Raw genomic sequence first — 26219 nt, 5'->3', positions numbered from 1 at the left:
ATGCCCAGAGGACGTGACATCGCAGGAGGAGCTTCATCCCAACATGTGACTCCGCTCATACTCAGATCGTGTACAAACAGGCGCATAAAAGATCTCCTCGTCGTGTAAAAAGTCACATGATGTTTATTCACTTTCAAAATAAAAGCCCACAGCTCAGAGCTGTTAAACATTCATACAGTTACACATGAGAGCTGAAAACAACATTTTCACTACACAACTTGTCATTTAAAGACTCCGTGCTGAGCTGCTGAAGCCACGTGATGGGACGAGCTGCTCTCAGCTGCTGCTGTGGCTCCTCTGGGCCTGCTGGTAGCCTTTCTTCATGGTGCGAGTGATGTACAGGAACAGAGTCTGCAGGAAAGAGAAGAGTCGTAAAAGGGTCAACACAGATGGCAGGGTTTGGTCGATGACCAGCAGGGGGCAGCATGAGTCTGCAGGCCCAAGCAAGCTGAACTGTGCAGGTAAATGAGGTAAACAGGACTGCAGATAAACATTCAAACATGAGCCTGGTCCTGTTACAGCAGGTTTGAGAGGACAGCGTTAAACCTGCTGCTGATATTTACAGTCCAATCATCAGCTGAGGTCATTCCAACAAACTGACATCTTCATTTATGCAAAACTCTCTGAAATATGAACAGTTAATTTTCTGTTTCTTTATTTCCACGAGTTTCTTTCATTTTCTCAGAAAGCAGAGGTCAGATCAGAGGAAGCTCGTCACAGCCAGGCTGTCTTTGTTGCCAGCATGGTGATGTTATCACTGCTCTATCCATCTTTGCAGGCAGCACAAAGGTGACCCGGAGACAGTTCAGCACAACAAGCCAAAAAGTAGAGCTAAAACATAGAACATCAGGGCTAAGGTCCTGTGGCAAAGAAAAGACAAATTTAATTTTAATTATACAACGCCAAATCGCAACAGCAGTCACCTCAAGGTGCTTTATATTTTAAGTTAGACCTTACAGTCATATGACCCCCTATGAGCAAGCATTTTGGTGACAGTGGAAAGGAAAAACCTCCTTTTAACAGGAACAAACCAACAGCAGAACCAGGTTCGGGGTGGGGCGACCATCTCCAGCGACTGGTTGGCTTGTGAGAAGGAATGGTTGGCTCAACAGTGCTCTGACTGTTTGTCAGCCTGGCTACAGTGCCTAAGAAAAACCTAGGGTTGTTCTTATTTTCTTCAATCAGTGATGAATAGCAAGATGTTCTAGCTTCACGGAGAGCTTTCTTATAAAGCAGTAAACTATTTCTCCAGAGTAAATGATGAAATGTATTTCCCTTTTTCATAACGTTTAAATGCTAGTAATTAAGGGCCAGGTGGACAACAGGTAACAACAGATTAAATATTAAACTTTTCTTTGTTAAACTTTTCTTTATTAATTTTTTCTGCTTAATTCATTTCTTGCTGTTTCTTTGTTTTTCGGTGGTCTGAGAGCAGACAGGGGGAGGAGTGGGGGGAGGACGTTGCAGAGAGACACATAAGAGTGCAACTGTTTCCTGGAATTGCCACATTTATCACCACTGTGATGAGTGTGGCAATTCCACCTAATGGTGATGTCAGACAGAGAGAAGTACCGCGGGCTGAGAGAACAGCTGGAGCCGATTTGAAGTCCTTCAGTGGGAGAAGCTACAGTTTTTGTATTAGAAAAGTGACCGACATTTCTAATAACCAGATAAATGCGCAGCCCTGTCAAAGTCCACTGCTACTGCCATGTACGAGTTCAGAGGGTAAGAAGCAGACATTCCCTCCTAACAGTTGTGAGCACGCTGGAGGAGCCATGATGATGATGACATGAGTTTCTCTGTCTCATGTATTGTGGAGTCAGCATGCAGCCGTCTGTCCCACAGCTCCAGTTTGGACCAAACTGGGTCCTCAGCAGGACAAAGATGCATGCACAACTGAAACGAATAGTTATGTCTATAACTTCTGTTCCCTGAAGGAGAGGAACGAGGTACAACACATAAGTATGGAATATCACGCCCTCGCGTGTCCTGGCTGAAGAAACCTTTATTCACGCCTTTAAGGCAGATGTGTTGTACCTCGTTCCGCTCCTTCAGGGAACAGAAGTTATAGACATAACTATTCGTTCCCTTTCAGTCGATTCACTCGGTACAACACATAAGTATGGGACATATATACACGCCCCACAGAGCAGCCACCGAACCGGAATCAGACCACCACATCCTTAGTGAGTGGTAAACCCAGCAGAAAGGACAGCATGAGCCACCGAAGGGGCTGTAACGTCCAACCGATAAAACCGCACAAAAGTGTGCGGTGATGCCCAAATAGCTGCCGCACAAATATCAGCTACAGGCACCCCTTTAAAAAGAGCCCATGAGGTTGCCATCCCCTGGTGGAATAAGCTCTCACCCCGTGGGGCAAAGCAAGACCTCTGGTGCCGTATGCCAGTGAGATAGCTTCTATAATCCAGTGGGACAGCCTCTGTTTGGACAAAGCTCTACCTCTATTTGGATTAGCGAAGCAGACAAACAGCTGGTCACATAAATGCACATTCTGAGTGCGCTCAATGTAGGTGCGTAGCACACGCACTGGACAAAGAGAATGCATCCTCCTCTGCTCGTCAGATGCAAAAGGAGGGGAGCAAAAGCTCAGCAACACAAACTCCATTGAGCTGTAAGATGCAGGCATGATCTTGGGAAAATAGGCAGCATTTGGACGCAATACGACCTTCTGGCCATCAGGAGAGAACTGTGTGCAGGAGGGATGCACAGACAGCGCATGAAAGTCACCCACTTTGCCGAAGCCAAAGCGAGAAGTAATGCAGTCTTATATGAAAGAAATTTCATATCCACAGACTCAATGGGTTCAAACGGGGCTACAAAAGGCCTCCAGCACCAAAGACAAGTCCCAAGCAGGGACACTGGACTTAAGCACGGGCCTCAGCCGGCAAACTCCTTTCAGAAAACGTATGGCGAGGGGATGTGCACCTGGTGTCACCCCATCAAAGCCAATATGACAAGCAGATATAGCTGCTAAATAAACCTTAATTGTCGAAAATGAAAGGCCCTTATCCAGCAGCTCCTGCAAAAATGTCAAAACATCCACAATAGAGCACTGAAATGGGAGAGTGTGGTGGTCCTGGCTCCATTGCTCGAAGGCTCGCCATTTGTAAGCGTACAAGCCTCTAGTAGATGAGGCCCTAGCGCTCTGAATTGTCGCTATCACACTAGGTGGCAAACCCTTAGCAATCAAGTTTAACCTCTCAGCAGGTAAGCATGAAGGCGCCACAGATCTGGGCGCAGATGAAACACTTCTCACGCCTGAGAGAGGAGATCCCTGCAGAGAGGGAGCTGCCAAGGACTCGCTGCTAGCAGGCTTATTATCTCTGCATACCACGACCTTGTGGGCCACCAAGGGGCCACTAGAATCAGAGAGAGGGAATGCGACACACTTTCTCTAGAACTGGAGATATCATTTCCACTGGGTGGAAATGCATACAGGAGCACGTCTGGCCATTGGTGCGCTAGCGCATCCAAGCCCAAAGGTGCATCGTGGTCGATTATGGAGAGGAACAGGGGGCAGTGAGTATTTACCCTGGAAGCAAAAAGATCTATTTGCGCCTTGCCAAATAGATCCCAAATCTGAGCCACTATTAAAGGGTGTAACCTCCATTCTCTCACCAGAGGACCCCCCCTGGAGAGAAGGTCCGGCCCCAGGTTCAGACGGAAATACTTTAGAGCTAAGAACACTGCTAACAGCTCTAAGTGGTTGATGTGCAGCTGGCGCTGGGCTGCGGACCAGATCCCTCTCACTGATGCACACTTGCACAGCGCTCCCCACTCTCTTAGGGAAGCATCTGTGGACACCACCTTGCGAAACAACACCCTCCCAATCCGAGAGCCCTGATGCAGCAGCCTGGGCTCCCTCCAAGGACGGAGAGCTAGTATGAAAGACGCGTATCGTAGACTCGTATCGCTCTTTTCTGCAATAGCGCCTTTATTTCCTCTCTGAGTATCATGGCCGCCTCGGTGTTGACAGTCGTGTTTACGACTCTTTGGAAACGAGGTGGCTTGACCCGGAACTGCAACCGGTAACCTCTGGCAACGGTTCGCAGAACCCACGGAGAGGGGGCGCAAGCGCGCCACTGAGGGAAGTGAGCAGCCAGCCGGCTGACCTGCAGCACCGTCGGCGGGGCGTTGTCGCCCCCCAGTGTGTCTGCAGGGGACTGCATCACCTGCATGACCTGGCTCATTCTGCCTGCAGGCTGAGCATTTGTGATTGTTTGAGAATAAACAACACTCTTTATTGATTGTAACATGGAAACATGTACATTCATACATTTTGTTGGAGGCACCTTTTCTGGGGCACAACAATGAAAAACAGCGGGAACACTCGATGTGGTCACCTGAACATTTAACACACCTGAACAGGGAGTTACCTGAGGCATTTTGTGTGCAGGGGTTTTGTGCTTGGGAGACAGTGTTAGGAAAGTGCAGCGCCTTCTGGGGCTGACAATAATAATAATAATAATAATAATGGATTGGATTTATATAGCGCTTTTCAAGGCACCCAAAGCGCTTTACAATGCCACTATTCATTCACTCTCACATTCACACACTGGTGGAGGCAAGCTATGGTTGTAGCCACAGCTGCCCTGGGGCAGACTGACAGAAGCGATGCTGCCATATCGCGCCATCGGCCCCTCTGGCCAACAACCTGAACAAAACTTAAGCGGCACCTCTTGGGCGGCAACAGAGGGGTAAAAGCAGCGTCTCCCTGCTGCTGGACCCCTTCTCCACTCGAAACCACAGCTAGGAGGGCTGAGGCTTCTTCCTCCTGGGCTTCGGGTCCCATCGGGGGCCCGAGGGTGGGCCTTTGCTCCAGGCCGACTGGCGTGGAGCTCGGGCTGGAGGATGTGCTCTCGCTGGCAGCACACCCACTTCAGCAGTGGGCGCCGGACTCTTGCCAGTCAGCAGAGGAGCAGCGGGCCTGTGAGAGCTAGCTGCGGGCTTGGGCTTGGGCTGACGTCTGGGGATGATGTCCCGCAGAGCTTCCGTCTGCTTCTTCCTCAGATCGAATCTAGCCTGAATGGCTTCAAGTGAATGTCCAAATAACCCAGCCGCAGACACTGGTGCGTCCAGATATACAGCTCTGTCCCTATCCGGAACGTCAGAGAGGGTCAGCCACAGGTGCCTCTGCGCCACTACTGTCGAAGCCATCCCTCTGCCCAGGGAGAGCGCTGCACAGCAAGACGCACGGAGGATGTAATCTGTGGCGACTCTGACCTCGTTAAGAAGAGGTGCCAGCGGGCTGTCATCAGGAACCAGCGATCCGAGCTCTGCCAGGCACATTGCCTGATACGTCTGGAGCATGGTGACGGAGCTCATGGCGCGAGCAGTGCCAGCCTGAGCCCGATAAATCTTCTCCAGCTGCGAAGCAGAGAATCTGCAGTGCTTGTACGGCAGAGTTGCAGGGCCGCTGACACCATCGTTATGGGATGGGGCCAGATAAGCAGCCAGAGACGGCTCCATAGGGGGTGGGTTAGCTAAGCCAGCCCCCTCGGCGCCGTCCAATTCCATGTACTGTCCATAGCCGGGCACAGTGACGCGGGTAGACAGAGGTTTGTCCCATGATGCTGTTAGCTCGCAGAGAAAGTCTGGGAACATGGGAAGGCAGTTTTTGGCCGTTGTGGGCTCCGTTGGGAGGAAAAACCCCGCGAACCGTGACGGCTTCTGAGCTGGCGGAGGAGAGGGCCAGTCCACCTGCAGCTTCTCAGCAGCACGGCGAAACAGGGAGAAAAGAGAGGTGTCATTGTGGCCGACCGGCGCAGCAGCGGCGGCACATTGGGCCGACAATAAGCTCTCCTGCTCATCCTCCGACAATCCATGGATGTCCAGGCCGATGTCCAGCACGTCATCGTCTTCCTGGGGAGCGCTGGCGGGCTTAAACCCAGGCTGAAGCCCGTCAGCGCTCCTGCATGGTTCCGGCTCGTCATCGGCTAACCCGTCAACATATTCCACGTGGTCAGCCCAGCTAATTGCGGGGACATCGACCGGAAAATCCTCGTCTTCGGACTCGGACGAAGCCGGGGCTCCAGACTCGGAAAGGAGATGGTCATGCCGTGTGACAGCCGAGCGTCCCAGCACTTTTTCCACAAACGTCACCCGTCTTTCCAGGGTTGAGCGCCGGAGCTGGCGGCAAAACGCACAGGCTTCGGGCTCCGTCAATGCTCTCCTAGCATGGACGATCCCCAGGCAGACAGGGCAGGCATCGTGCTGGTCGCTGTCGTGCAAAGAGAAACCACATCCCTGAGGACAGGGGCGAACAGAAGATTTCTGCTCTGCTCGCTTCGGTTTGGAGTCCATTCCAAAACGCAAAGCGAAACGCTGCATAGGAAAAACTTGAAATTAGCGCTCCGCGGGCAGCCTACACACCAACTGCACGGTGGAGGCTAACACCAACAGGGGCAGTTAAGCTAAGTTCAAGTCGGCAGACAACGGAGCTAACTAGCAGCAGCTAGCTAGCCCAACTCAGCAGAGGTGTTCTCAGAGGTGAAAGTCGTAAGAACTGAGGGATGACTGTGATGACAGCGGCTACATGTGCAGCCGGGGCCGTGCACGTGTCATCACACGTCATCTGCCTTAAAGGCGTGAATAAAGGTTTCTTCAGCCAGGACACGCGAGGGCATGATATCCCATACTTATGTGTTGTACCAAGTGAATCGACTGAAAAGGAACAGGACAGAACAAGTCCAGAGCCTGACTGAGAACACTGTGGACTGAATGTAAAGCCTGCCCTATTTAAAATGTCTTTCTCTTCTTTCATGACAGATACACACAGCCCCTCTACAGGCTTTCAGAAGTTGGCCAATGAAAAGAAAACAGGCTCTTCATTCTGATTTGCAGTTTTTTTTTTTTAGGCCACCGTCAGCTTCAGGCTTCAGCAGAGATCACATCTGTTTCTCCTCTGGTTGTTTATATGTTCAGGTTCTTGAAGCAATAAATCGCATGTTTAATCATCATCTGTATGATGAGGTTAACTTTTCTCTGCTTGCTCTGAAGAATCCGTAAACGTCACCTCTGTTTACCTTCCAGGCCTGCTCCAGGTCTGAAGTCCAGCGCTCCTGCAGGACCGGATGGATTGCGTGGATGAACTCTTCCCCCATGAGCTGGACAGACAGAGAAAGGCTTTTTTTGATGAGCACACACATGCAGCTCTGGGTGGGTGGAGTTAAGAGTAGAGCAGTTTGGTGCTTCCACAGAGCGTGACAAGATAAACCAGAAAAAAAAGGCCTTTCTCCACCCGAGCCCTCCTACAACCTTCTTACAACTCTCCTAGAGCCATCTTAGAGAAGTCCTACAGTCCTCCTACAACTGTCCTACAACCCTCCAAAAGTTGATTCTATTCATCTGGATGTAGCGTTTTGTGGAAGAAACATTTCGTCACTCATCCAAGTGTCTCAACTGATTGCAGGTTTCCCCAATCTTATAAACAGTACATTGCATAATAAATGAAACCAGCCCACTGAAGGAACAATGGCCTGGGAGGTCAGTTCCTTAATCTTTACAACACTGAGCGAACAACACAGAGCGAACACCATCACCACAGACACAGCAGCCAGGGAAGCTGAAGAAAAGCACATCAAGAAGGCCCTGAGTAAATGTGGACTTTTGTCAAAGCTGGGAAGGCGCCAAAAGAAAGCTCCAGCCGATCCAGGAGAGAAGGACAACCGCTGCCTAAGCGAAAACCCGCAGTAATCCCGTATGTGTCAGGAGTATCGGAGCAGTTGAGATGCATTTTTTCTAAACACCGGGTCTCTGTGGCTTTTAAAACCCAAAACACACTGTGCCAAAAATTGGTCCACCCCAAGGATTGGGTCCCCCAACACAAACAGAGTAACATGGTGTACGCTGTTAAGTGCCAGGAGGATTGCCAGGATTTATACATCGGGAAAACCAAACAACCTCTGGTGAAGCGGATGGCACAACACAGAAGAGCTACCTCGTCAGGCCAGGACTCTGCAGTCTATTTACACCTACAGGCCAGTGGACACTATTTCAATGATGAGGAGGTACACATCTTGGACAAGGAGGAACGCTGGTTGAGTGCGGTGTCAAGGAGGCCATTTATGTGAAAAGGGAAAAACCATCTCTGAATCGAGGAGGGGGCCTAAGGGTACATCTTTCACCATCTTACAATGCAGTGATTGCAGCCATTCCCCAACTCTCTGTGAATGGTACTCATGGCCATTGATCAGTGGGCTTTGATCAGTGGGTTTTGGTCAGTGGTTGTTGATCAATTCTCATGAGAATTTGCATAATTAAGATTAAGGAACTGACCTCCCAGCCCATTGTTCCTTCAGTGGGCTGGTTTCAATCATCATGCAATGTACTGTTTATAAGATTGGGGAAACCTGGAGTCAGCTGAGACTGAAGAAGTCAGTTGGATGAGTGACGAAACGTTTCTCCCACAAAACGCTACGTCCAGATGAACAGAATCTGCTTTTGGAGATTTACTTACCTGGATGATTGAGCATGCATCAAGACGTCCTACAACCCTACTACAGTTATCCTACAGCCATCCAACAGCTGTCCTAGAGTCCTCCTACAACCCTCGTACAGTCCTCCTACACCAGTCCTACAGCTGCTATACACCCATCCTACACCCATTCTACAACCGTCCTATAGCTGTTATACAGCCATCTTGTAACCCTCCTACAGCCGTCCTACAACCCTCCTACAGCTGTAATACAGCTATTCTACTACCATCATTCACTAGCTCAGCCCATGTCCTCATTTTAGGTTTGACAGCATTTTAGTAGGTAAAAGTGAATGCTTTGACATGAATTGAGCTGCAGTTTGGGGAAGGCCTCAAAGGGGACTGGCGATGGTTCCCGGGCCTGGCAGATCCCCATGTACTAAATAGAAGTGAAGAAGTTAAAGAATGGAGAACAAGGAGGGAGGGAGGGTGGGGCACGTAAACGAGAATGATCAGCTTGCAGAACTGGGGGAACCTATATAGATGACAGCCGGAAGGAGCATGTTTGGAGGCGTGGTCCTGCTCCTGAAATTCCGATACATAATCTCCAATTCACTAGTTGGGTCTACGTCCTCATTTTAGGTTTGACAGCGTTTTAGTAGGTAAAAGTGAATGCTTTGACATGAATTGAGCTGCGGTTTGTGGAAGGTCTCGAAGGGAACTGGCGATGGCTCCTGGGCCTGGCAGATCCCCAAAGAAGGCATCCCCTGAAAATGGTAACAACTGTGCGTTACGAGGGTCGACGACCTCAGCGAGAATAATTAGATTTTCAATTCAACTTATTTATATGCCACCGAACCATGGTGACAGATGCCTCGAGACCCTACAATGATGTCTGAAGGAAAAACCCAACAATTGTATGACCCCCTATGAGCAAGCGCTTTGGCGATGGTGGGAAGGAAAAGCTTCCTTTTAACAGGAAGAAACCTCTGGCAGAACCAGGCTCAGGGAGGGGCAGCCAACTGCCGTGACCGGTTGGGGTGAGAGAAGGAGAACAGGACAGAGGCAAGTGTAGGGAGAGCGAACGCCGAGTGGCCTCGCCACCCAAAGAAGAGGAAAATAACTGGTAGCAGGCTAGCAAAGCTGAACAGCTCTCGATAAGGTAGTCAAAGATTCCATGGAGTGGAGTGGATCAGCTCGGACAAGCAGAAGATGGAGAGGGGGTGCTTAGCTGGTTAATTACTTCAGATAAGGTAGTGATAACTACTGTGCTTATTTCAGAAATGAACAGAAGTGAAAGCGGCAGCTTGGGAAGGGTTGATGAATTGAATGACAGATTAGAGGAAAGTCGTCTTCTATAATAATAACCCCCAAAATCGTCAGAGAGCAGAGGGCGAGTCCACTGAACTTCATGGGAGATGATGAGCTGTTTAGACATAGTCTCGAATGATTGTGTCGAGGGTGGATGCTAGATAATGCTTGCGAAAGCACGTGAGAAGTGAAGGGATGTCATGAAGAATTATGCGCATGGCACAGTTTGGATGTCATAAAAGGAGCGATAGAGGAAAGAATCTGGCATCCCAGTGCCACGAAGGTTCGTCAGTGCTTTGCAAAGGCAGGAAAAATGACAGATGGTTCTCTGTGCCGGAACAGTTTGCTGCTACGTCTTGTGGAAGACTGGATGTAAAGGGAGAAACTGGCATCCTGGTGAAAGGAATGTTTTGGGTTTTTTGTGAGTGATTGATGGCGGAAGCTGCCAATCCAGTAACGGAAAGCTACTTAGGGAACAGAACCTAGCATCTCGGTGCAAAGAACGTTTTCTGCATTTGCAAATGAGGAATAGAGACAGCGAACCTGGTGTTTTGGTGCTGAAAGGAACATCTGCTGCTTAGCATATAAGGGCTAGATGCGGAGAAGCTGGCGTCCCAGTGGTAGAAGGATTCACTGCTGCTTTTGCTGTGATAAATGCAGAGAAACTGGCAACTCTGTATTAGAAAGCTTGCTCCTGAGTATTCGAGTGAGGGATAAAGAAGAACCAGGCAACTCGGTGCCTGGTTCTTCTTTATCTTGCTACTGTATTTGCATAGGAGGGATAGAGGATAAGAAGCTGTCATCCCGGTGCCAAAGCTTGCTACTGTATTAGGATAGGAGGGATAGAGAGAGAGAGGCTGGCATCTCGGTGCCAAAGCTTGCTTCTGTATTTGCATAGGAGGGATAGAGGAAGAGAAGCAGGCATCCCGGTCCCGAAGCTTGCTACTGTATTAGCATAGGAGTGATAGAGGAAGAGAACCTGGCATCCCGTTGCCAAAAGCATGCTGCTGCATTTTGCCAATATGGGATACAGGAAAGGGAAACTAGTGACTCATTCATAGAAAAGTTTGCTGGTGCGATTGGATATGAGGGAAGGACCGGCAAAGGAAACCAGCAAGGCGTTGGTAGAAGGCTTGCGGCTGCTTTTGTAAATAAGGGTTAAAGGACAAACCTAGCAACTCAGTGCCTTTTTTTCCCCCATGCAAAGAAACTGGCCATTTTGCAAATGAGAATTGAGAACTTGGTATCGGGGCTAGAAGGATTAATGCTGCTTTTTGCCATGATGGATGCAGAGAAACTGGCAGTTCATTAGTAGGAAAGCTAGATGCTGCATTGCAAATGGTGATGAAGGAAAACCTGGCAACCCCGGGCCGTTTAATTAAATTAATTAATTAATTAATTTTGTCTACGCTGAGAACTGGCAACCCGATGGCAGAAAAGCTTGCTGTTTCTTTTGCGAATGAGGGATAAAGGAGCCTGGGAACCCAGTGCCAAGGTTTGCTACAGAATTTTGCGAAGGAGAGATGAGTGGCTGGAAACCTGACAACTCGGTGCCGACGCTTGCTGCAGAGTTTAGCAGAGGAAGGATGAGTGAACGTATGCTGCAGAGTTTAGCCAAGGAGGGATGAGAGGCTGGAAACCTGGCAACTCGGTGCTGAGGTTAACAGCAGAATTTGCGAAGGAGGGATGAGTGACTAAGAGCCTAGCAACCCGGTGCCAAGGCTTGCTGCAGAATTTTGCGAAGCAGGGATGAGGGGCTGGGAACCTGGCAACTCGGTGCCAAAGCATGCTGCATTCACTACGGAGGGGTGGAGTACTGGCAACTCTGCTGCTTGCTGCTGCTTTTGCGAATGAGGATAAAGGAACCTGGCAACTCGGTGCTGAGGTTACGTGCAGAATTTTGTGAAGGAGGGAAGAGGCTGGGAACCTGGCAACTCTGTACTGAATTTGCTACGGAGGAATATAGAACTGGCGTTACCTCCTAACTGAATTTAGCCGAGATATGAAGACTGGATGGATCGACGTGGCAGACCATATGTCGGGTGGCGAGAAAACTGCTAGAGGATCGTCAGCATTCGGTCTCGAGCCGTGGCGTTCGGTGTGTTTCTTGGATTGCCGGAGGAAAAGCGATGGACGAAGAGGTTGAGTAGTTGTTCATCTGATGCGCTGACAGACAAGAGGACAATTGTAGCAAATGGAAGGGTGAGTAAAATTATGTTACTCCTGTGAGAAAGCTGTGTTTAAAGGAAACTGCCAAGAATGGACCCTGTTTGCACGTAAACGAGAATGATCAGCTTGCAGAACTGGGGAAACCTATACGGAAGGAGCGTGTTTGGAGGCGTGGTCCTGCTCCTGAAATTCCGATACATAATCTCCAATACAACCGTCCTACAACCCTCATACAGCTCTTCTACAACCCTCCTACAGTCCTAGTTAGGGATGGCTACCGGTATCTGGTGCCATTATGGCACCGGTTCTGACATAAACAGTAGTAACCAGACCGAAAAGCAGCGCATTTCAGTGCTTTTTTTTTCTTGAGATGTCATACACTTTGGATTCTAGCCAATCATTTTACCTTTCCAAGGATAGTAGGCGGGCCCAGGTACGTACGTTCTTTTAGAGCAGAGCTACAGATTAATAATGTCCAAGGCGAAGCAGTCAAAAGTCTTGCTGTACTTCACAGCAAAAGATGCAAACTCAGCAGCCTGCAACAAGTGCTTGAAGGTGATACTGTGCAAAGGAGGTAATGCCTCAAATCTGATGAAACACCTGGCGACGCATAGCATTTTTTTAAAAGCCGAGAAATGCACCGTATTTGATAGCTTGCTGCAAGACCTCACACCGAGCACATCTACTGCGGGTTTGATGCCTGTTATCGGACCCGGAGTTAGCAACATCCCCCAAGAACCCCAAGAGGAGAATCCTGGCCCCTAGCTCTGCCAATGTAGCAGAAATGATGACAGATGATGATGGCACAGCAGCCGTTCTTCTCTGGGTGAGTGGCTTAATGTTGTTTGCGTGTAATTTACGTTGAGTAGACTAACCACGTTATTAAATTAATGCATGTAAGGTGAACTAGCAAACACCGTCGTAGTTACATGCGGCTGTCTTCTTGTTTGATAGAGTGATACCATATGGCTTGCAAAAGTATTCGGCAACTTTGAACTTTTCCACATTTTGTCACATTACAGCCACAAACATGAATCAATTTTATTGGAATTCCACGTGAAAGACTAATACAAAGTGGTGTACACGTGAGAAGTGGAACGAAAATCATACATGATTCCAAATTTTTTTTTACAAATAAATAACTGAAAAGTGGGGTGTGCATAATTATTCAGCCCCCTTTGGTCTGAGTGCAGTCAGTTGCCCATAGACATTGCCTGATGAGTGCTAATGACTAAACAGAGTGCACCTGTGTGTAATCTAATGTCAGTACAAATACAGCTGCTCTGTGACGGCCTCAGAGGTTGTCTAAGAGAATACTGGGAGCAACAACACCATGAAGTCCAAAGAACACACCAGACAGGTCAAGGATAAAGTTATTGAGAAATTTAAAGCAGGCTTATGCTACAAAAAGATTTCTCAAGCCTTGAACATCCCATGGAGCACTGTTCAAGCGATCATTCAGAAATGGAAGGAGTATGGCACAACTGTAAGCCTATCAAGACAAGGAGATCAACCTAAACTCACAGGCCAAACAAGGAGAGCGCTGATCAGAAATGCAGCCAAGGCCCATGGTGACTCTGGACGAGCTGCAGAGATCTACAGCTCAGGTGGGGGAATCTGTCCATAGGAAAACTATTATTGCACTGCACAAAGTTGGCCTTTATGGAAGAGTGGCAAGAAGAAAGCCATTGTTAACAGAAAACCATAAGAAGTCCCGTTTGCAGTTTGCCACAAGCCATGTGGGGGACACAGCAAACATGTGGAAGAAGGTGCCCTGGTCAGATGAGACCAAAATGGAACTTTTTGGCCAAAATGCAAAACGCTATGTGTGGCGGAAAAAAAACACTGCACATCACTCTGAACACACCATCCACACTGTCAAATATGGTGGTGGCAGCATCGTGCTCTGGGGGTGCTTCTCTTCAGCAGGGACAGGGAAGCTGGTCAGAGTTGATGGGAAGATGGATGGAGCGAAATACAAGGCAATTTTGGAAGAAAACCTCTTGGAGTCTGCAAAAGACTTGAGACTGGGGCGGAGGTTCACCTTCCAGCAGGACAACAACCCTAAAGATAAAGCCAGGGCAACAATGGAATGGTTTAAAACAAAACATATCCATGTGTTAGAATGGCCCACTCAAAGTCCTGATCTAAATCCAATTGAGAATCTGTGGCAAGATCTGAAAACTGCTGTTCACAAACGCTGTCCATCTAATCTGACTGAGCTGGAGCTGTTTTGCAAAGAAGAATGGGCAAGGATTTCAGTCTCTAGATGTGCAAAGCTGGTAGAGACATACCCTAAAAGACTGGCAGCTGTAATTGCAGCAAAAGGTGGTTCTACAAATTATTGACTCAGGGGGCTGAATAATTATGCACACCCCACTTTTCAGTTATTTATTTGTAAAAAATGTTTGGAATCATGTATGATTTTTCATTCCACTTCTCACGTGTACACCACTTTGTATTGGTCTTTCACGTGGAATTCCAATAAAATCGATTCATGTTTGTAGCTGTAATGTGACAAAATGTGGAAAAGTTCAAAGGGGCCGAATACTTTTGCAAGCCACTGTATGCCCTATAGCTGCAGAAAAGGCTAACATTGTTATCTTTTTACAAAAAAGAACAGCTAAACATGAGAGGTTTTAGGAAAAAGTTTGTGTTTTCCATTGTTTAAGCACCGGTTCCAACCAAAGGAGGTATGTTGTATCAACAGAAAAGGCTAACTTGGTTATCATTTTGCAGAAAAAAAAGAGACTGCTAAAAATAAAAACATAAGAGGTTTTTGGACAAAGTTTGTGTTCTCCATTCTTTAAGCACCGGTTCAAGCACCGTTTAAGCACCGGCACCATTTCAAAAGTACCGGTTTGGCACCGGTATCGGATAAAACCTAAACGATACCCATCCCGTCCTAGTACAGCCGTCCTACAACCCTCCTCCAGCTCTTCTAAAACCCTCCTACAATCCTCCTCCAGCTCTTCTACAACCCTCCTACATTCCTCCTACAGCTGTCCTACAATACTCCTCCAGCTCTTCTACAACCCTCCTATAGCTTTCAATCTGCCTAAAGCTCAGAAAATTGAGAAGAATTGCCAGATGTGTGTGAGCAGGCTCGGCTGAGGGTGACCAGTGTGGACTGAACTAATGTCACAGCTGAGTGGAAACAAATCCCCACCACTGTGTTCAGCTTCACACTGACATCATAGTATTTTGGCAGGGCTTTGTACTGGTAATGCTTCCTGCCCAGATCCAGGATCAGCTGGTCCAGACGGTCGTCCTGGTCGATCCTGGCGACCGTCTTCTCGATGATGTACATGATCCTGCAGAGAGAGCAGAGGAGAAAACCAGTCAGCAGGAGGCTCTGCTAAAACCAGAGACCCTGCAGGAGTCACAGGCAGCTTTTGCTGCTAGCTGTCAGCTAACCGGCCCTCTGGGCTGTGTTTTAATGAAATGAAAAGTTAATTTCATGCTTCGGTATGATTGCAATAATTCTGATCAGAGGCAATAATAAATATATCTTGAGCCCTCATTGCAGCCCTCATACAAAATGTTACAGCAAGAGGTGAGAGTACAGTTTTACATTTCCTCTCCCACACAGTTTAACAAAGTGTTTCAGTTTCAGAGATAAAAATGGACGCAAGTCATTATGACTGATAACAACATCTGCTTCTTGTTATTGTGTATGACATTAGATTAGCACCACCCTCACATCCTTCCTGGCTTCAAAATAACTTTATTTATAAGTCCAACAGAGGTGGTATTTATGTTTGACGCCTCATTTGACTAATATTAGTGTTTTATGTCATTTGTGAAATCAGCTGATCAGCTGTTAGCACATCTGTCCCTGTTTCTGATTGGTCACAAACTTTCCCCCCACTCACAGTTATACTGCTCAGCTCTCACTTAAAGTGTGTGTGTGTGTGTATAACCTGAGGCCGTGGGCTTTCAGCTCTTTGCTCGCCCTCAGGGTGTTCACATCATTCAGGTCTCTGAAGGTGAAGAAGGCGTCTTTGCACTCCGGGTGAGTCTCAAACAGCCTGGAAGAGGGTGGGGGTGGAGTTAAATGGTTGGTGTGAGCGCTGCTCTGATGTCTGATAAGCTAACAAAGGGCAGTCAGTGAACCTGCAGCTGCAGAAAGGTCACGTCCTCATTACCCACAGTCCTCTGTGCTGTGCTGAGGGCTGGGGTGAACTTTCACACACAAACACAAGGCGAAAACAGACAGCTGTGCACAAACCACAGAGAGCGGCTGAGACTGCAGAGCGGCTCGCTGCACCTGCTTTGCATGAACATCAGTAACATCAGTCTGCAGGTAAACAGCACACCTGAGCCCAAACACTGTGGCTCTGCCTGGCCCTGCTCCATCTTGCAGAGGAGAGGAGGACCTCCACCCACTGCGAACTCAGGCACAGCAACCAAACCAGCTCCAGCCCACTTCCTGTCAGGGTTCGTCTAACCGATGCACAGTTTTCTCAGACTCCAGAAAGCAGAACATGATCTCCCGTGACTTTTGACACATGACCTCTGACTCTGAGGCACTCACCTGCATCAGAACCAGAAAGTCTTTCAGACCTGTGCATGCCCGCTGTTTGGTGATGAGCTGTCAATCAAACCTTGTGGCATTAAAAAACCCGCAGTTTTTACAATAATCTGATCATCTAAACGATAATCGCCACTGTTTTCTGACTGAACGTCGATTTACGCAGAATTGACGTCACAGCCGTGCCTGTGGGCTTGTGGGAGATCAGATCTGCGAGCTGAGAGACCCTCGTCCTTAAACAAACTCAACACGGCTTTATGACCGGTAGTTAAGGATACCTGCTCTGACGTAACACTCCTTCATAACGTCTACCTGCGTGACGGTACAGAGGACGGCGGAGCGCGCGTGAACTCACCTGACGAACATGATGACGCCCACCCTGCTGATGTCCTCCTGGATCTCCCTCCAACTGCTCCTGATCGCCTCCCGGCTCTCCGCGCTCAGACTCACCGGCAACGCATCCTCTTCCTCCTCCTGCTCCGGCCGCCGGTCCGGAGCCTCCGCTGAGAGGGAGCAACCCATCTAGAAAATCACCGACAGTACACCAGAACCGCCGCACACAGCGCGACGCACAGCTGGTACTGACTGCGCTCACTTCCGCACTCACGCTGCGGGTCACCTATGCGCGCGCATAGACGCGCGCTTCGTTTTCCGATCTGAGCTTGTTTCTATCAGATAAAGTTCAAAAGAAACACACACACACTCACAGGGACACATGCACACACAGCGCTCCTGTTTTAATAATGTTTAGTATCACCGGAATGCGCTGACACACCGATCACCTGCACAGGTAAGAATGTGACAGCTCCTCAGTCCAAACCGAATAACTGATAATCTGATCCCAGCCCAACTTCACAGTCTCATGCTTGTCATCATCAGCTGCCTGACGATCATCAGCTCACAACAACAGCAACAGCTTTTTAAGGCGACTTTAGCTTCCTGTGTGCAAGCAGAGAATAGGAAGTGAGCTGCAGCAGAAAACCTCTGAGCACATAGCGAGCCAAGTCTGATAAACTGTCACGTCATCAGCTGTCCTCACAACTGATGGTATGATGACTGCCACCATCATCACTTGTGTTTCTGTGCAGCATTTAAACCTGGGGTCACATGTATGATCACATGATAGCATGTCAGAACCATGAAGACTGTGTATGTTCCCCTTAGCTATGGTCACAGGTTAAAGCACTGGGATGCAGGTTCCTCTCATCCTGGTCTGTCCTCAGCAGGTCTTTAGAGGTCTCTTCTCTTCCAGCCTAATTCTGAGTGTGCTGGTCCAGGTTCACTCACAGCTATTGCTCCAGTGCACAGATCCCATATCAGCTTACATTCAGTGAGGTCAGACACTCTCCAACTGTTTTGGTTTGTTTCCCAAAAATTAGAAAATTATTATTCAGTTTAATTTTGTTCATACAGCACCAAATCACAACAGTCGCCTCAAGGTGGTGAGGTAGACCGTACAATAATACATACAGAGATAACCCAACAATCATATGACCCACTATGAGCAAGCACTTTGGCAACAGCGAGAAGGAAAACTCCCTTTTAACAGGAAGAAGCCTACAGCAGAGCCAGTCTCAGGGGAGGGCCAGGGGGAGGAAGACAGGAGCAAGACATGCTATGGAAGTGAACCTGAGATTAATAACAAATATGATTCAGTGCAGAGAGTTCTGTTGACACATAGTGAGTGAAGAAGAAACACCCAGTGCATCATTGGAATCCCCCAGCAGCCTACACCTACTGCAGCATAACTAAGGAAGGATTCAGGTCACCTAATCCACCCCTAACTATATGCTTTAGAAAAAAGGAAAGTTTGAAGCCTAATCTTGAAAGTAGAGATAGTGTCTGTCTCCTGAATCCAAACAGGAAGCTATGGAAGTGAACCTGAGATTAATAACAAATATGATTCAGTGCAGAGAGTTCTGTTGACACATAGTGAGTGAAGAAGAAACACCCAGTGCATCATTGGAATCCCCCAGCAGCCTACACCTACTGCAGCATAACTAAGGAAGGATTCAGGTCACCTAATCCACCCCTAACTATATGCTTTAGAAAAAAGGAAAGTTTGAAGCCTAATCTTGAAAGTAGAGATAGTGTCTGTCTCCTGAATCCAAACAGGAAGCTGCTTCCACAGAAGAGGGGCCTGAAAACTGAAGGCTCTGCCTCACATTCTACTTTTAAATTCTTTTTGTTACTAATACTAGTAACAAAAAGTAAAACTACAGTGTGAGAGCGAAGTGCTCTAATGGGGTGATATGGTACTATAAGGTCATTAAGATAAGATGGGGCCTGATTATTCAAGACCTCCCATACGGTAAAAAAATACATTTTTCCTGGCCAAAATATATTTCAAATATATGGTAAATATATTTTGTATTTGTGATGCTCCAAAAAAATATATTTTTGAAATTGAAAATATATTTCTTTCAAATAAAAATACATTTCAAAAGATATTTGCGTTCAAGAAAATACATTTCCAACCTTTCAGTAGAATATATTTCAAAGTATCCCTTATTTAACCTCCTAGGACCTGGTGTCCACATATGTGGACATCACATTTTGGGTTATTTAGACCAAAATACTCAATTTTGCTCTACAAGGGCCTAATATCCACTTCCGAGGACATTATACTGCTACTGTTCTATCAAAATTTTAAACAAATATCCTCATATGTGGCTCTTATTTTTCTTAAAAACAAAAATAAGGTAAAAAAAAAAATCTGGTAATTCTTTGTTTTTACATTCATCGGGTCCCAATATGCCTAAATATCAAAGAGAAATTAAAAATGCATGTCGTGGAAGAGTTCGGGTCTTAGGAGGTTAAAATGTATTTAGTGCAATAATAATAATAAAAGTAACAACATCTGCATCTAATCACATCTGCAAAAACAGTTGGATTCAAACAAAACAGAGTCAAAGGTCTAGCAAGAATTAGGTTATTTATTCATTTGCTTACAGTATTTCACATTACACAATATTAGCATTCACTTGACTTTGAAATTATTTGTCATTGATACAGTACACAAAATACAACAACTGCTATGTACACTTTAGTTTTTGAAAACATATACAATATAGTATTTAAAGAAACAGTCCACTTTTTTTTAGAAATAGGCTCATTCTCCATCTCCCTCAGAGTTAAAAAGTTGAGTTTGACCATTAAGTCTTTGGTCATTTTTCAACGCGATGCTCACGGTCCCTTTGGATTCAATGATGTATGCTAAGCTATGGTAAAAGTGTTATCACCATACAAATCAACTGTATGGATTCCAAAATGGTCAGACTCAACGTATTAACTCTGAGGGAGTGTTTCTGTAATGATGCAATATAATACAGCACTTAATGACTTAATGTAATGTATATCTGACGTTTTGCCATTTAATGTTTAATTATGTATGTTTTTTTTTTATGAACTGGTTTAAAATCACTTCAGAAAAATACCACATGGCACTGAAGAAAATCATGTTTTCTCGTGTTTAACCTTATTTAAGGAATTCACACTGATTAATGCTTCTAAAAATGTAATTGACTTTTAGTTTTTCAGTGTGAATGATCAGACATTTGCATTTGATCTCTGCAGCAAGAATACCTGTCAGATGCCCAAGACGTTTTGATACTGGTTCAAAATAACTTGGATTTGAGGCACAGAGACTATGCTTTGCTCGTTCATAGAATCTTCCAATGGCATAACACGTCTCTCCACTTTCATTTTGACATATTACAAATCGTTTAATGTTAAAGAAATTTTGATCATCATCATTCAACATAACAGTGAATGAATTACGTTTGAGTACACGACTGTAATCTTCTGAGTGAAACACCTCGCCATTTGTAATGATTCGTTGAAAGTACTTTACTCTGCTCCTTTGTACCCCATAACGTCTCAGTGCCATATAGTCATCCCTCCTAATTAATCGCACTTTAGGATGATTAAGTGCAGTGATACCATGTGTGCGAGTTACATCTTTTAACTGTTTAGGTCTTGTTAGAGATTCAAATATCTCCTTGCATTCATTTGAGGCATCTTTCAGTAAAGTCTGGCCATAAAATGGTAAGGCCTTCTGTAGCCAGAACATTTTTACAATCTGTAGCGCAACCCCTTGAGTGCTTTTGATCATGTCTAGTAGTTTAGCATTGTAAGACTCAAACACAAAGGCGGAATGAGCCCACAAAGGCCCCCAGTTAACTACACTTCTTGGTAAATGGAGGCAACGATGGACATTATAAGACAGATTAGCTTCCTCATAGAATACCTCCATGTCTTTCACAAAATCTGTTAGAAGTGCCTCAGACTCAGTAATCTGCCCTCTAGTTATATTTTCGCCCAACAGAAGGGATACTCCCTTGACTAGTTTAGACCAGTGATTCAGTAGTGGTTCTGGCAATACACCTTTTAGTACAGGTAAGCTATAATAAAAGAGCCACATATACCACTCATGGGCTTTCCAAAATTTCCTCAATGTGACAGACTTTGGCACACGAGGTACATGGCGGTTTAATCTTTAAAAGCATTTCATCTAACAGTTTTGTAGACCTACCTATATACCAGTGCTTTTCATGGTTTTCACTGTTTAACCACAGCCCTGTTACAGTTCTTGCAACACCCAGAAGTACTGAATGCATATAGTCTGGGACAGACCCTTCGATAATATCAAAACTGGGAAGTCTACACAACATACGTGGCCCTTTAACACCCATAACAGCTTTACCAGACTGTAGCGCAGCTTCTACAAATTCATTAGTTTGTTCCTGATTGCGGAGCTGAATGTCCTTCTGAAAAGGATATACACGAGTGAATCCTCTGCCTTTTTCAACTACCTTTCCTTCATGAAGGCAGTAGGAGCATCCATATTCACCATTAAACTGTTTAAAATTTTGGATCAGAGGTCTGGCAACTGAGTCACTCATTAGAATTAGAGGGATTACTTTTGTATTGACAGAAATGCCTTTGTCATCTTCCCATGTGAAACCACTGTCCTGCAGGTCCACACACTCATCAATGAAAGGTTTTAAAAAACTTCTCATGTGAGGCTTCTCGTCCCCGAACCATAGTCCACAAAGGAACACATTATCCTGTCTTGTTTTCAATGGCAATTCATTAATGGTGCAAAAAAGGGGCCAAATACTACAAGGGGATTTTTTAAAAACTGGCACACCATCACAGCTAAATGTTAAGCTGAGGGTTTGAAGGGCCGTTTCTGAACCACTTAAAGCTTTCTGATACAAAAAACCATCACAAATGTCACTGAGAGAAGTAGATGTTTCTGTTTGCCTTCCTATTAATTCATCTGTAATTCCTGGCATTCTCAAGAGATTTTTGAGTTGATCTTCCAAGGAGAGGTATATGAAAAAGTTATTGGTAAACCTACTTGCTTTGTCATAGGTGCTGTTGCATTGAACACAATGAACTTGGTCCAGTTCAGCTGACATTATATTACTGCACTGTTCACACACATAACAGATTTTCATCATGTCTTTTGTATCATCAAAAGCTTTGTAAAATGAATATTTTGTCCTGCATGCTGAATCACTGCCACCAACAACATTAAGGATTTTCATGATATCTTCAAGACAGTCATTGGTCAAACTGTGTTTGAGCTTAAGTGCCAGAAGTAGTAGTTGATTTTGCTCTTTAGTTTGACCAGAATCCACTGGGACCTCTATCTGAACAGGACCTGCAGTGCACTCTTCATCATTAGTCATCAGCAGAGTTCTGTTTTCTGGAAGGGTGTCTGGGATTTCCTTGAAAAGAGAAGCGAGAGAGAGAATTATGGGTCCTGTAAACAAATCTTCAGTGTAAGAGCATTAACCTAGTGGACTCATAGATGCATTTATGTCTATATCGGTGAGATCTGCCCTGTAACCGTCTTCTCTCTACTGTATTTATGCATCTCTTTTTTTTAACATTACAGCAGACATTTGAAATTGGTCTCATTCACTAATTGTGCACTATTTGACATGTCCATTCAGTCTTGCCAAAATTTAAGTGTGCTTTGGCTGTCAAAATGAATGCTTAGTGCTTTCTTTCATGATAAATTCTGTAAGAATATATGATTGCAGTAGAAAGTAGAAATTACCGTAAAAATCATAATTAGAACAATGATTACTTGTTTTATTTTTTCTTGTTCAATGTACTAATTCATGAATATTCTTTAAAAAATAATGTCTAGAAATGTAATGATCTTTTTGATTTCATTTCTTGACTTGAAAATTCAACTAACTATTGTGTACTTATTTCGACAAATCTATATTCCAATATTAAGAATAAATTCAATTTAGGTTTATGCATTAAAAGTGTTTTCATTACAGTTAACCCAAAATGTTTGTATTCCAACACTAACCTTAAAAAGAGACCAATAAGATCATTTATTAATATTAATATGAATCAAGCATTTATTATTTGGTATAACTGAGGTAATTAAATGCTAAGGGATAAGATAAAATGGATGATAAGATAAAAGGAATAAAACGTTATTTTGTTTTTTTTGGGTTTTTTTTGTTGTTGTTTTTTTGCCTGTCCCGTTTGGCTCTTTTGCCATCAGAATTATTGTCTAAAGGCAAAGAAAGATGCCCAATGGATTTACTTTACCAAATTGACCATCCCAGCCTTGCCATAATGGTCCATTTGATTCACCTTTTATTGTTTATTTTATTTTCACTTGCTGAATACGGGACAGACTTGACTGGGGGAAAGAAGGGGAGAAAGAAAGAGGGAAAGAGAAACAGCTGAGAAGAGGGACGGGGGAGAAGGGCAAAAAACAAAAACCAACAGAATGGGCAGAAAAAAAAATGCATCTATCGATCACCTGGATCACCTGTTGAGAAAGAAAAAAGAAAACAAGCAGAAGAGAACAAGAGTAATAGAATAAACAACATCACAATGATATATGGGAATATGACAGTAAATACTAAATATTAAATATTATTGTGCAGCACATAAGATCAACAGAACACAGTGTGCTTTGAGGTAGGAGCCAAAAAGGGTGTAGTTTGTGGGTGTGATCACCCGTGTGTACACCTGTGCGCATGGACGCGCTTGTTTTTTTTTTAAAAGGTTCCTCCATGTAATGATCTGCTAGAGGGTGTGGGGGGGCCCCAGCCCCGTCCTCCAGGGCATGAAGCAGGTATGGAGGAGATCAAAACTCCAGACATCCAGAGGCCCCCAGAACACAAGAGACCAAGGAAGACCAACAGAGGGGCAGCCGCGCCACTGTCCCAGAAAGAGCTGAGGAGAGTCCCAGATGAGGGCTCACTCAGCAGCCGCGGAGCAGAAGCCATGGGGGGTTGCAGTGACGCGCCCATGAGCTCCGCCGGCAGCCAGCTGTGCCTGAGTGACCGAGCCCCAGGCCGAGAGGCCGGGGGCACCCCACCTCCGAAGTGGCCCGAGCGAGCCCCAGGCTCCAGGCCCCGATAAGCGGCCGCTAAGGAGTGAGCCGGTGTGTACCTGGATGCCCATCCCCAGACACAAAGAACCACCAACGCACCGATGTCTGAGGGAGTCCGCCACTGGCAGGGGAAGTAGTGGTGGGGGGAGATAGGCCTCCAAACCTTGGAGGGCCTGAGATGTCCCCATAAAACGTTATTTTGGTAATCATCACCCTCAAGTTGTTCTAAACCTATTTCTTTGTTCTGTTAAACACAAAAGAAGATATTTTCAAGAATGTTGATAACCAGTTTCTTGTCCCTACTGACTTCCATAGTGTTGTTATTTCATACTATGGTAAATGGCCTGTATTTATATAGCACTTTACTAGTCCCTAAGGACCCCAAAGCGCTTTACATATCCAGTCATCCACCCATTCACACACACATTCACACACTGGTGATGTCAAGCTACATTGTAGCCACAGCCACCCTGGGGCGCACTGACAGAGGCGAGGCTGCCGGACACTGGCGCCACCGGGCCCTCTGACCACCACCAGTAGGCAACGGGTGAAGTGTCTTGCCCAAGGACACAACGACCGAGACTGTCCAAGCCGGGCTCAAACCGGCAACCTTCCGATTACAAGGCAAACTCCCAACTCTTGAGCCACGATCGCCCCACTATGTCCATACTATGTCAATGGGGACCAGCAACTGTTTGGTTATCAACATTATTTCGTTCAAAAGAAATTCATACAGGTTTATAACAACTTAAGAGTGAGCAATTGATTAGAGAATTTACATTTTTGGTTGAACTGTTCATTTATGAATTTACAAAAATGCAAATTGAACCACCAATTATATCATAAGGCATACCTTTTGACATTCCTTGATAACATTCTGAAGTTCTTCTTCTGCAACCTTAATTCTGAAAAAGAAAATATACAATAAAGAAAATAGAAATTGCTTATTGCTATATTTGAACTCTAAGTGAACTGCTATTAACACAATAAAGATGTGATCACTTATAAAGATGTTTATTGATCAGTAATAAGCAGATTAGACATAGCCTCGCTACATTCCCTGTTTAAAAGAGCCAACTCCAGATCATTCATTTGGGAGCCAGAGTACATTTATCGTACCTTATGGTATGGTAATTTATAAAGATCATTTTTTCCTTACAATTTTCATTGTGGTTATTAATTACATTTTATAAAATTTACTTAGAATGATGTTTATACCATTGTTTTAAGCAACTGCATGTCCTATTTTTACAAGAACATAAGCTGAAAACACTAATTGAAAATCCTTCAATGCTATTCTGGAGTATTAAGCCCCAAATGTCTATTACACATTGGCTTTGTTTATTCTTGATAAAAACAAACAAACATCTTAAGCATGCAGTGGACGATTATTTGCCACTTTGAACGATTACATAATTGTGGCATCGTTAGTGATTGCCACTAGATTAATTGATTGTGCGGCCCTATGGCATTCGTTAATGTTAAAGAGTGAGGGATATTACATTACCAACACACCTTTCTTTTTGTGCCCATCTCCGTTTGGTTCTTGAAGGAATTTCCTCTTCAGGATCAGTTAGATAACGTTTATACTTAATTACTTATTTTTGATGATCCCTAACAAACCATCACAAGATTGGTTCAGATCTCTGGATTCATATATTTCCAAATTCCTTTGGAAAGATAAACCCCCGCGTATCAGCTTAAAAACGCTACAAAGAACCAAGGATAGAGGAGGATTAGATCTGCCTAATTTTCACCAATACTTCTTAGCCAACAGGCTTCAGTTCATCTCAGAATGGTCAAAACATACCTTCTTAGATGAGCCCTGGCTAGATGTGAACAGGCACTATGCAAGGATCTAGAAATTTCAGACCTACCATTTATCAGCTCAAACATCAAAAGACATGAATGCTTTAAAAGTATCAACATCAGCTCTTCTCTGACAGCATGGTGCGAGTTTCTAAAAATAATGGAGTCTTCATTAATCCCATGCAAACGTACACCTATCTGGAATAACCCTGACATATTACAAAACAATAATATGATTAATTTCCCAGAATGGAGTTGTAAAGGAATTAAACACTTAGAACATATATTAGAGGGAACAGAATTTATTCCATTTGACAGACTAGTTGCACAATATGGGATCAACAAGAAAAGATTTTTAGAATATCAACAAATTAAATCCATAGTAAAAAAGAAATTTAACCTCAGTCAAGTTGAATTACAAACACCACCAAGTGCGGTACATTTCCTTACTCTTAAATCCCCCAAATTATTATCTAAAATATACAGAACATTTTCTAAATTAGATGAATCAATATCCCTTCCTATTGCAAAGTGGGAAGCAGATTTATCAGTCAGCTTAGACCAAAACTTCTGGTCTC

At 45.2% G+C, this 26219-nt stretch overlaps 1 protein-coding gene across 4 annotated transcripts; it reads right to left on the bottom strand.

The window, feature by feature from the left end:
- Positions 1–100: 100 nt before the first annotated feature.
- On the bottom strand, positions 101–17476 carry LOC120743081 (neuroglobin-like). 4 transcript variants are annotated; one of them, XM_040046603.1, is made up of 5 exons: positions 16807–17476; positions 15841–15948; positions 15087–15231; positions 7037–7127; positions 101–351 (listed from the first exon to the last, which is right to left on the bottom strand). In XM_040046603.1, exons 1-5 carry the CDS (start codon positions 16971–16973, stop codon positions 179–181), a joined length of 684 nt encoding a protein of 227 aa, XP_039902537.1. In that variant the 5' UTR covers positions 16974–17476; the 3' UTR covers positions 101–178. The 4 variants fall into 4 exon arrangements, with proteins under 4 accessions (XP_039902537.1, XP_039902539.1, XP_039902540.1 ...); XM_040046605.1 differs by having other exon boundaries at positions 15111–15231; positions 16807–17464; XM_040046606.1 differs by having other exon boundaries at positions 168–351; positions 7047–7127; positions 16807–17456.
- Positions 17477–26219: the final 8743 nt, after the last annotated feature.

Source organism: Simochromis diagramma, unplaced genomic scaffold, assembly GCF_900408965.1.
Source record: "Simochromis diagramma unplaced genomic scaffold, fSimDia1.1 OVJJ01000406.1, whole genome shotgun sequence".
NCBI lineage: Eukaryota > Metazoa > Chordata > Actinopteri > Cichliformes > Cichlidae > Simochromis > Simochromis diagramma.
This window is presented reverse-complemented; position numbering and strand designations above follow the sequence as displayed.